The 12,815-nt window shown below is 38.6% G+C and overlaps 1 protein-coding gene across 1 annotated transcript in view; it reads right to left on the bottom strand.

Moving 5' to 3' along the window:
• Positions 1-12,050: 12,050 nt before the first annotated feature.
• FMO2 (flavin containing dimethylaniline monoxygenase 2) overlaps positions 12,051-12,815 on the bottom strand; it is a 59,158-nt gene continuing 58,393 nt past the window's right edge. Inside the window, 4 exon segments of the mRNA XM_032645171.1 lie at positions 12,051-12,077; positions 12,079-12,132; positions 12,135-12,249; positions 12,251-12,403. Coding sequence (XP_032501062.1) covers positions 12,051-12,077; positions 12,079-12,132; positions 12,135-12,249; positions 12,251-12,403 — 349 coding nt within the window.

Raw genomic sequence — 12,815 nt, 5'->3', positions numbered from 1 at the left:
CACATGCTAATGCAAAACTAATATTAAAAATGCTATTGCTCCTTATGTGAATATTCAAAAAAAATTTGGCCATTCCTTTGTTGGAGGTTTTAAAAGCAGTGTAACATCATCATCATCACCATCATCATTATTTCAATGAAGAAAGCCTCCTCAAAGCTGACTAAATATGAAAGAAATAAGTAATAAAAATAAAAAATATGACTAAATTGGTAAAGTGTCACTGGATGAAAGTGAGTTTATAAAAAACATCAAGCAAAATAACTTCAGCAACACAAAATTACTAAATGAGTTGAGAAATCACTGTCAGTTGCATCAAAGTTACCGATTTTTAACCATGGGGTTACAAACTACTGTTCTTTTCCTGGGCATTTTATATTGCTGCCTCTACTTCAAAGAAGTAAGATGCAAATATATACTGTACTGAAGTCAGATTGAGTGCCCACTTTGGTTTATTAGGATAATACAGGGGGTTAGAAAATGAGGCTAGGGCTGTCATTCCCAAAATTGTGTGTAGAGGAACTGAGTTATTTAAAAAATTTGAGGAAAGCACAGTAATACTCCATGTCTGTTGAATACCAAACAAAGCATTCGCTGGACGTAGTTCACAATTTTTATATCAGATAAGGCTGTGTTCTATTTGATGATGCTACATGTTTGCAAAGCTGGGTTTTTGACCATTTCAATGTTAAAAAGTGAGTAGTGCACAAAAATTGGTTGAGGTAGAACAGGAAATGAAGTGACGATGTGCGATCTGATTCTAAGAGTTGAGCAGTGCAGTGCATAGCAGGCATATACACCTCATTATCAAGTAATTGTGGTTATTCAAGAATGAAATAAAAATACTATTTTCATTTCAATTTGTGTATTATTTTTTCAAACAACTACAAGGTTATTTGAAAAAGAGCAAAAATACAAATACAGAGAACAGAAACACGTAAGTTGTTTGGACCTGACTACTTAATAAAAGGAACTACAGCTTGGAGGCCCCGAGAAAAAATTACTCACACTCTAAAGATTCCCTTGAACCTGGGAAGTTTGGGAACCTCTGGGTTATAGCCTTTCCTTCTGAGTATATTTTTAATTGATCAGGACACCTTATCTATTGGTGTCAGGAAATGCAAATTATCCTATATCTAGTCCAGCAGTGTATCGATTAACCAGTGCTTCCTGACTGTTTCTAGTGTGACTCATCTATGTATTTCAAAGGAAACCATCTTCACTGATGTGCTGTCAGGCTTGTATCCAGTCCTTTATTTGTACATTACCCACCCCTCTCTCTTCCTTTTTCTTTCTCTCTCTGTCTCTCTGTCCTATGTTCTCTGTGTCTCCCTTTCTCTGTCTCTCCCCCCACCCCCCCACACACTTTCTTAGCACACGGATACTGGCACGGACTGCACAATGATACAATATCCTGAAGTGGGCTGTGCATTTCAGGAGTGATCAGAGATAGTAGATTTAGTTGAATGCAGTTAGGGGTGAATGAGGGTGCCCACTTAGCCCTTGGGAACAAACGAGCACAAACTGGTAAGAAACTCAGGTTAGAGCAGGGCCATGCTCTGGGATTTCAATCCTCCAGCAGCCGTTCCCCACCTCCTCAAGCCTATTCCTAAACACACCACCTGATAAGAAAAATTCTGCCCGGCTCTGAATTCACCGTACCAGTTACAAGGCCATAGATATTCCCTAGGCTGGAGGGGAAACTAGGAAATAACAAAGGACAGACTTAGTTTCTTCATCTGTAAATCAGATGGCATTCAACTGGATATCTACAAGAGATTTCTGAAACCCTTAAAGTTTATAATCTTGTGAATTCAGCTGTGAGCAGAATTAGCAAAAAGAACTGACAACAGTACGAGAATCAAGAAATTTTGTCATAATGCATAGAATGGAGCACTTTTAACAACAGGAAAGAAGACAACATGCCAACACAAAGTAGTCAGATCTGAAAGTGTGGATTGCCTCTCTCTCCCAGTTTGTGTCAAATGCCATCATTTGGTAGAGAAACCCCCAAAGCATTGTCAGACACCATGTCAGAAGCTATTAGTGGAAGCACTTAAGAAAAATGACTGATTTCCCTTTGCATTAAGAATCCAAGTTTCCCTTTTGATTAACCACTTAGTAGTCTGACCAGCAATGTACTTACCAGTGTACACAGAAGACTTGATAATATCTGACTTTACTGTCCCGTTACAAGTACTCAAGCATTTACCACTCTGTTTGTACCTTGGGGCAGGGAGTGGCTTTATAGCTCCTCCACAGACTGAGAGAGTAGCACTCTGGTGAGGTGATTCTGTCCTGAAACATAATAACGAAACAGGAAAAATCTGGCCCCCACCTCCCTAATCCAAAGGAATCAGAGATTATATCTTGTTATTTACTTTATGTACTTGAAATTCTTGGTGCCAAGTCCTGGCCACAGTTAGGACTCGAGCTTGCAGAAATCTAAATGGATAATCCTGAACCAGCGTTGGCCTAGGAGTCCCCAGTATACCGGATGAACCCTGTCTAGGAGATAAGGAATGTTATGCAGAATTTGGAACCTAAGGTTAGCCATTGTTTATATTTTAACTTGATTAATTGCAACAGTGACATGCTAAGAGAAACACTGGTGATATGTACTTTAGACTTACTCTTCTCACTGCAAAACAGAAATTATTTTAAGGAGTCACAGCAACATCTTCATTATTCATAGATTTCATTCTTCAAAGGGGAGGGAATAAATAAAATAAAGCAATCATGACAACTGCTACACCAAAGATTCACTTTTAAGTGTTTTGATCCATTTCTCATTTAGAGACAATCATTATTATTTTAAAATCATACATCACCTACATTATTAAATTCAATTTTTTCTGTTTATTTTTATTCTTATTGTTTTTTAAAATTAATTTTTATTGGAGTATAGTTGATTTACAACGTTGTGTTAGTTTCTGCTGTACAGCAAAGTGAATCAGTTATACATATACATATATCAACTCCTTTTAAGATTCTTTTCCCATATAGGTCATTACAGAGTGTTCAGTAGAGTTCCTTGTGCTATAGAGTAGATCCCCATTAGTTATCTATTTTGCATATAGTAGCATGTACATATCAATCCCAATTTCCGAATTTTTAAAGCCTTCCTGAGCACAGATGATTGCCCAGGCACTTGGGAAATATGACAAATATATGGGAGGAGCATAGCCTTTGGAGTCACAAGACCTGAGTTTAAGTAATGTTTTCGCCAGTTACTTTTAATCTTGGGAAAATTATGTAACTTTTTAAAGCTTTAATTTCCTCAATTTAAGATAAGCATAAGAATTCTTGCCTCAGGTGATTGTGGTAGGGACTAGATGAGATAATCTATGTAGAGCGTCTTGTACATAGTACACACTCTGCAAGTGGCTGCGATGGCGATGATGGTGATGGTGATGACGATGATGAGGATGATGATGGTGATGCCATTGCCAGAACAGATAAGCTGTCTTGATTATTGAGTCATAATACTGAAATGACTCCCACAGGTGCAGAGAGTAAACTCCAAGACAGATTGGTAAGACCCAAGCAGGGGAAAGGTTCTGGAAGGATAAATCTTTTTTTTTTCTTCCTGAATTTGGACATGGTATCACTACACCCTTTGGCCCTACATGCAGAGGGCCTTCTGTATCACTGTGTCTGTTGGTTGCTCGTTAGGCTCACCCTTTGCCTTCTTTCCCGTTTATTAAGGACTTGGCACAGAGACAGCATTGTTTGTTCTGTTGAGCTCAGCTGCCTTCCTGTAGCTATGAAGATGATAGTATTTGGATGATTTCAAAGCTTAATTTTTACCCAGAAATTAAGCCTTCAAGACTACTATTAGTTCAAGAGTGTTTTTAAAAATCAAAATATGTTTGACATTGAGTCATGGATACCTTGATGGCCAGGGCCACAATTAGTGTCCCAAACCGCAGTACTTAGGCACTTACACTGATTTGTACATGCACCCTCGGAGCACACAAAGGAGGTCCCAGGGCCTTGCCAGGCATGCTGCTAACATAAGTGGAAACAAAAACTGTATAGTGTTTGCTGAGCATAAACATGATCATGTATCATAGCATCTCATTTTCTATAATTAGCAAGAAACTTATAGTAATTAAAAATGAGAAGACTGGCCTTCAGTGGCACCTTCACTTTCTGCTATTTTTAGGGTTTATTGTCAATTGTACTTGAGGCCCTGGAATGGGGAAAGCTCTCCAGGCCCCTTTTTGAAGTGAACCTAGACCCTGAGAAATAAAATTGATAGACAATGATGCCCTTTAGGGAGTAATTTGGACTTTCTGTCCTTTGAGCACAGGGTCCCTTCTTGGTCCCTTAGTGGTCTGTTGGGAACACGTGACTAGTTCTGGTCAGTGAACTGTGAGCCAAAGTAACAAGTGTCTTTCCTGGGCTCAGAGGAGTTAATTGCCAGTGTGAGATCCCATAGCACTTTCTTTTCCTTCAATGTGTTAACCAGCAACTTTCAGCATGCCTGTTCCATTAGCCTGGATGCCTGAGTAACTATGATGAGCAGAGCCTACCTGCCGATGGATGCATAGCATGAAAGGGAAATAATTTTTGTTTTATTTCAATGTCTTGAGATTTGAGAATTAGTTGTTAATGCATCATACCTATCTTGTAAAGACTGTTGCACTAGAGGGGTGTTTCTTGTTCCTTCATTGTATTTCTAAGTCATCTTTTTTTTTTTTTAATGAAATTGTTTATTTTTATTTATTTTTAAAATTTTACTGGGTTGAGTTCCTTTTTAAAAAAATAAATTTATTTATTTTTGGCTGCATTGGGTCTTCGTTGCTGCACACGGGCTTTCTCTAGTTGTGGTGAGCAGGGGCTACTCTGTTGTAGTGCGCAGGCTTCTCATTGCAGTGGCTTCTCTTGTTGCGGAGCACGGGCTCTAGGCATATGGACTTCAGTAGCTTTGGCTTTCAGGGTCTAGAGTGCAGGCTCAGTAGTTGTGGCACATGGGCTTAGTTGCTCCATGGCGTGTGGGATCTTCCCTGACCAGGGCTCGAACCTGTGTCCCATGCATTGGCAGGTGGATTCGTAACCACTGTGCCACCGGGGAAGTCACTTTAAATCATCTTCTGAAGTCTTACCTCCCTTCCTTTCTTCCCCTGCTCTGATTCATATTTAGAGCCATAGAATCTTAAAGTTGAAAGAGAGCATAGAATTTACTTCGTTTTAGTCACAGTTGTAAACTGGACCTACCCAGTGCAATTTTTTTCTTTCTCCCTCTAAAGAAAGTTAAAACAACCACAACTCCTTACCCTTAAACATGCCCCCCGCCACCCAGAGCATCAAGAAGCTCCCTATGCCATTCTCAATAGATTTAAAAAAATATATACATCTTCTAAAGTGCGTTAATTCCCTAAGTCTCTTGCATGTTGAGGTTGTTCTTTTTCTTTTTGTGAGAATACGCCTGCAGAATAGTAGCACTGAAAGGAGAGGTAGAAATAGTACCATACCTACTTAAGGCCAATTATTTTGCTTGAAATGGGTCTTTTCTCTGTCAACAGTGGTGAATCAGTGACTCAAACCTCTACCATCTAAGGACTAGAGCAAATAGCAGCGACTTTAAGTTCCCTTAAATGTCTTTGTAGCTTGATGAGAATTTTGTGGGAAAATCTGCAACAGTGAGTTAGAAACTGACATATTACTTAAGGTGCTTTTTTTTTTTTTTTTCCCAGTACGCGGGCCTCTCACTGTTGTGGCCTTTCCCATTGCGGAGCACAGGCTCCGGGCGCGCAGGCTCAGTGGCCATGGCTCACGGGCCCAGCCACTCCGCGGCATGTGGGATCCTCCCGGACTGGGGCACAAACCCGCGTCCCCTGCATCGGCAGGCGGACGCTCAGCCACTGCACCACCAGGGAAGCCCTAAGGTGCTATTTTGTAGCCGCCTAAGGAGTTTGTAATTAATGGGCAATACTTACATGGTGACATATCTAGAATAGCAGTGGTGGGGTGAAGCAGGAAGAGAACACTAGCAAGAAGTCAGGTTTCCTTAGTATTTGTCTCTGCAGAGTAGGATAATCATCCTTGTTTTGCCTAAAACACGAGGTTGTGGTGAGGATTAGGTGAGATAATAATGTGAAGTGCTTTGTAAATACTACAGAGCTCAACCTAAATCTTAAAAGTTTGCATCTGTTTTTTCTTGCTCATCTTGGTATTCCTAGGAATAGCCTGGTCTTCTCTATATCTGCATTGGCCTGTGTGCTGTTGTTTTGTCTCAAAGCAATATAAGTGCAGGGCTTGGCTCCTTCTCTATTCCACAAAATGTCCACCTTCAACTCAGTATTTTTTGTGTTTAGTAACTTTACGGAGGAATCACAAGGAGAGTTTGCATTGCACCCTACCCAGCATTCTGCGATTCTGCTGGCTCTATTCTTTGTTTTTGTTCTTATTTTCTTTCCTTCCATCCTCTTTTAAATAACTTGAACCTTTCTTTTCTCCTGAAGAACCCTATTCTGCCCAAAACTCAAGTCTCTTTTCTTTTCCCCCCCGGCACTTGTGAGAATATTTTTTTCAAACAAATGTGGTTCCCATTCTTATTTAGATACCTTAATACCTAAATTAATGTATTTAGTAATGTAGTCATTCATACAATTTTTTATTATTGTATTAGACACAAACATATTAAAACCATTTTTGAACCTTCTTTGACAACTTGTATTTCATCACCTTCTTAGTTCTCCTGGTGATTAGCTCCATTTTTGGTGTGTAGAGAGGGAATAAAATTGATTAACATATTTTACTTTGGATATAAGACAGACATTGGAAAGTGAAGAAATAATAAATGATTTTTAAAAAAATTGATTCATCATCCTGCACACCATCATCTAGCACAGGCTGCAGAGTCAGACAGTTCTGGCAGTAAAACCCAGCTGGGCTTACTTATAAGCCACATAACTTGGGAAAGCCATTTTACCACTGTCTCAATTTCCTGATGCATAAAATGGGTTATGAGGATTAAATATGGTGAAATAAAGTCAAATTCTTTATAATATCTAGAACATAATGATCAGTAAATGATGACTTTTTACTATTTTATCCAGTTTCCTTAGGTTGCTAGACTTGAAATAGTTCAACATTAAGAGATATTGATGATCTTAGAGAATCAGTTACTTTCTACTGGCCAGTAGCACAAAGTATAGGAATGTCTAACAATAAAACTCTGTTTAATGGTTATAATTGAAATTCCTCTCCCAGAATATGTAGCAGATGTAGATGGACATCTAGGTGTAAAAATACAAGTTTTAGATACTTCTCATCCACCAGGTAAAGCAGCCAATCCTTACTGCAGGTTGTTTGAACTGATAGTGGAAGCAATACCAGCTGGTATTCAGGAGAGATGACTAGTCATGTGGCCCTGGATGGTAACCCGACTTCTTTGAACCTCTGTTTTCTTATCTGAGAGCATTCTCTTTAGTCTCTCCCACCCCTAAAATGACCCAGTGACTTGCAGTGATCTTTTGGTTCCAAAGTAAAATTCCTGTTATTGCTTCACTCTGAAGAGTGCCAAATTATCCTAATCTCTGTATTTTCTGGGAGCTGGATTTTGTGGCTCCTAGGCACAAAACTGTCACCTTTGCCATTAGTGCCAGTGAACATGATACAAAAGACATCCTATTTAACCATTATTAAGAAATTGACAGTTAAGGAACTATGATAAAGTCATAGAATATTATATCTGATGGGCATTAGTGATTTTCTGACCCCCTCTTTTATGCTCAGATGAGAAAACTAAATCCCAGAAAGCAGAAGTGACTTCTTTAGGGACTACAAAAGTAACCTAATAGAAGGCAAGAGTGTAAACACTATTGCAGGATTAAAACAAAGTGGTTTGGTAATACAGAGGTGAAGGAGATGTATTTGGGCTGGAGGGACTGAGGAGAGCTTGATGGAGAGTAGTATTTGACCTAGCATTGCAGGAAGGATGGGATCTTAACTACGAGAGGCTGGGGAAGCAAGAGCAGATAGCATGAAGTAAGGGCAGCTAGTGAGGCAGTGTGGAGTGTGCTGGAGAGCAGGTGTGAGGGCATTACAGTGGGAGGAAGGCTGGGAAGGTAGGTTACAGCCAGTATGGAGGATCTTGAATGACAAAGGAAGGATGGGAAGCCACTGAAGTTTCTTGAGAAAAGGAGTCAAGTGTCAGCAGGAAAGGATTCCGTAGCTCCTCTCTGTTGGTGCTCTCATAAACGCCTTCAAGTCTGGCTTCTAGGGACTGGAAGTTTTGGAGCAAGGTGAGGGCGCGTGGAAGAGATGGCTATGGAAGCAACTGATGACGAACTAGGTAAACTAATTTAAAAACTATGATTCAATTAATTAAAGAATATAAAAATGATGTTATGAGCCTCTGGTAACCTTGAGAATGTGCTTTATGGATCTCTAACTATAGGGGGTATAATTAACCAAGGGTCTTAGCTGCTGTACTTGAGATGCATTGCTATGCTTGTGCTTGGGCCCCTTTTCCCATGAGCTGCTTTCAGTCAGTGATGACACGGCAGAGAGACTGAAGCAGATCATTCACAGGAGAGTTAGGGCTTCTCTGATGGCTTGAGGACTCCCCAGTGGCTCTGCCGAATCTTCTTTAGACTGCACAACAGTCTATAATGTTTCTATGTTTCTATCCACCCTTCTTCCCTCTCTCCTTCACTCAGGGTCAGACTTGCACTGTAGTTTGATAGCTGTTTCAGCCTTTTCCTGCACTCTCCCTCTTTTCCCTCATACAGTTATTTTCCTTAATAAAACCCTTGCATGTTTAATCTCATTCTGGCATCCAACCTGAATTAAGTAGAATCTAATCTCAGGAGCCTTTGTTTTAGCTTCTTTGATCCATGATCTGGTCATAAGGCAGATTGGACAAGAAAGTGAGGTATGTTCTATGTAAACACATTCTCCCTCCCAGGAAATAGCCAAACGCTCTTTACTGGGGGTTGCAGGTCAGTAGCCCCATCTTCCAGGATGAAAGACTACTTATAAGGAAGAATCTTCCTTTGCCATCCTCATTATAATGTGAATGCTGGATTCTACCTCAGTTAAGCTTTTAAAATCTTTATTACTTGAAATTTTGTTACACATCATGGTCCAAGAGTTTTATTTAAAAAAATCTTTATCTCTCTGCAAAGAACAAATGTGAAACATTTGGCTTTGGGAATAGAAAATCAAGGAGCTATCATCTAGAAAAAGATAGTTAAAATAAAATTTAGTGAAAGGGAACCATCACAGGGAGAAATTTTGCAAGAAGATGGTAGCTAGCTAAGAGCCTTGACAGGAGAAGAACAAACATTGTACAGCAAGAAACACTAAGGCTGAACCTAAGGAGGAATTTGGCCCTGAGGTGTGGAAAAAGTGATGGACTAATCTCTGAAAGCAGCAGGTTTTTTTTTTTTTTTTTTTCCCAGAAGCCTCAAACCAATGGTTCCTAAATTTAATGTGCACAAGAATCCTCCAGGGAAATTATCAAGACTATAGATTCCAGCAGAGGTTCTGATTCAGCAGGTCTGAATTATCATTACATCTTATTCAGGAATCTGCACTTCTGTGAACTCCCTGAGATATTCTGATGCAGAGAATATCTCTGTGGATCACAGTTTGGAACAAGCTATCCTAGATGGTTAGTCTAGGATAATTTCTTGTTTCAGGATGTATGGAGGCAAAGGAATAGACTTGAATGAGTCTTCCTTAGTCAATCTCAGGCTCTGGAAACGAACTATTTATGTTTTAAAAAGATATCAGAATACTTGGAATGATTTCAAGGGATCATGTCCTTTCTAAAACTTTTCAAGGATATAAATTTAGTAACCATTTTGTCCTAATGGTGCTAGTTTTTTCCCCACTGATTCAGCCTCAACCTGACACTTGATTCTCAATCTTCCACTGTCGAAATAGGATAGCAACCATAGTTATTTCACCAGGTAGTGGTAATGATGAATGAGTTATGAAAAAACAACTAGGACAATGCTTTATACATTAGAAAGCAGGGATTGGCAAACTTTCCGTAAAGGGCCAGATAGTAAAAATTTTAGGCTTTGTTGAGCCATACTGTTTCTTTTGCAACTACTCAGTGCTGCCATTGTAGCTTGAAAGCAGCCACAGACAATGAAAGAATAGGTGTGGATGTGTTCCAGTAAAACTTTATTTACAGATATAGGTAGTGGGCTGGTTTTGACCTATAGGCAGTAGTTTGCCTACTTTTGCTATAAAGTCTTGATAAATTCTATTATTATTATTAATAATATAATGGCTTGCAAGTAATCTTTAATAATTAGAAAAGTAATCAGTTTTTAACCAATAACTAAGTATATATACCCTCTGCAATTTTTTTCAAAGGAATCTGCTTATAGGAGCAATGAAAAAAAAATCTTGTATTTAAATGCTGGTGTCATTTCAATGGCCTTTAAAGAGTTTCCACTGATAGGGATTGCCATCACATTGTTCTAGGCACTTGAGAGAGAAATCCAGGCCAATGTGAAGAGTGATGACCACAAAAGGCTTTGGAGGAATAAGAGGAGAAATTTGTCTAAATCTTGAGTCTCTGAGATTTTCCCTCTCTTTGAAGGTCTTGTTCTGGGCTTATGGCACAGTTTAATCTCCCAAAGCACAATTTGTGCAAAGAATGGCTGTAGTGATTGCTTTATAACCAGGTGTTTATTATGTTGCTCAATGTCTATTGACATTGAATTGCTTGTGACATTTTTAAAGTTCAGTTTTAAGCAAATGTTTGTCTCTCCTAACAAGCCAGCATGCTTTCTTTTATCAGATGACCAAGATTAAATATTGTTTTGCTTTTTGCCTTGGTTATTTGTATGGTTAGAGCTAAATACAAGGTCCAGTCATTACAATACTTTTCATCTACTTGGGAGATATACTTTTCTTCCTTGACACTTGTTTTTTGAAAATGTCAATGATTATCTTAAATGCTATTATATAGGTGTTTTTATTGTAAATTCCTTCAAACGAATTTTAGATCTAGCTGAAATGTAACCCAAATATTATAAATAAAACTAATCAGATCTTATTTGTAAGAAGAGTGCCGTATTCTATGTAAAGGTCCTCCAAAAGTAACATATATGTGATCATAAATAAACTCTTATTAAGTACTTGATTAATAATGGAGGTTTTTGTAAAAATGTATATTATGGGGGCAAGTCTTCATTTCTAAAGTCAAGCAAACCTGAGCTCCAATTCCAGCTCCATTTCAAGATCAGCTCTCTGGTCCAGGGCATGTTACCTAACTCTCTGAGTTTCAGTTTCATCATCTGTAAAATGGGTATAAGAGCTGCACCCATCTCACAGAATTGTCATGAGAATTAAATGAAATAATACATGTAATGTGCAAATTGTCTGGTCTATGATAAGTACTTTATATATTATAAACACATATATCTATCTCTTATGGCATTTTTTTTTTATTTTCACAGCAGTGTTTCTGTCAAAATATAAGACAAATATAAGAAATGTGGCTACTTGCTCAGCTTTCGATGTGAGGCCCTAAAAGTCTGTCTGAGCATTGCCATGTTCTAAGTCTATCCTCTCATTTTTTTCTCCAGTATTTTTGAGTGATTCTCCATGAAGCAAATGGCACATGACCTAACATCTGAGAACTTTGTTACCATATAGAGTCTGGCTAAGAAGACTATCAAAAACAACACACAGGAATTTTAATATTTTCCCACACTTAAAATTTTCCAGTGATTTAAACCATGGGTGCTTTTCGTTCTGTGTAATTCTACTATTTTTCCACATGACTCTTCTTTACCAGGGCTTGGCAGCACTGTTTAGCCAGTGTTATTTTATTGTCTTTTTTTGAGAGGCTAGTGAACTTGAGGGAAGGGTAGAAATGGCAAAGAAATTTCATGACACAATTTCAGTTTTACACATAGACCTAAGTCTGCTAACTCTCCACAGTTACCTCTCTCACTGTTTTCCTCAACTCTAAAATTTAGACTTTAGATTTAATATTTTTTCTTAGTCTTTTTTTTTTAATCTCTTTAAGAGGTACTGACTGACATGAAAGCCAAAAGCATTATGCTGACATATTAGAACCACTGAAGTTGGAAAAAAAAAGGCCACCACAACAGCAAGAAGCCCCAGGATTTTCAACAGGAAGGAAACTGGGAAATATTAGATGAAGTTTTTAGAGCCCGTGTCTTTAAAGGCTTCAATATCCTTTGTTTCTGGGTGAAGATGGCACTCCTGGTTCCATTCCATTGCCCAGGTCCAACCAGGCGATACTTAGGAGTTGCAGGTCCCAAAATAAAGTTTCACAGCCAGGTTAGGCTCTTTTAGCAAGAGAGAGAGGAGGTCTGGCTTTGCACCTATCTCTAAGGCGAGCTCGTCCAAGTAGTCGATGTAACTGGTCTGCAGTATCTGGTTGTTGCTCTCTCCAAACCTTAATGAAGAAAGAATAAAGGACAGATTCACAAAATGTTCTAAGTTATATAAGAACATTAGATATTCATTAGCTATTGAAAGAATGAAGTAATGAATGAATGAATAAATGAGTTTTGAATAACTCTCCAAGTCTCCTGGCAAGTAAAACTAGTCAGGATTGCTGCAAAGATTCACAAGATAACACAGATGAAAGCATAGCTCAGTGTTTTGCCCAGAAGAGACACAATATTTGCTTGTTAAATTATTAAAGTACCTTGCACTCTGACTAGCATATAGTAGATGAATTAGAATTTGAATGTGAGATAACCTCTACACTATAAGGCCCCCAAGTCTACTTTCCAATGTACTTGATCTCTATTGAACTCCATTCCACTTCATCACAAAATGTAAATCCTTGACCTTCACTTCAC

This window comes from Phocoena sinus, chromosome 1, assembly GCF_008692025.1.
Source record: "Phocoena sinus isolate mPhoSin1 chromosome 1, mPhoSin1.pri, whole genome shotgun sequence".
Lineage (NCBI taxonomy): Eukaryota > Metazoa > Chordata > Mammalia > Artiodactyla > Phocoenidae > Phocoena > Phocoena sinus.
The sequence above is the reverse complement of the archived record's forward strand: the minus strand, read 5'-3'. Positions and strand labels throughout refer to the sequence as shown.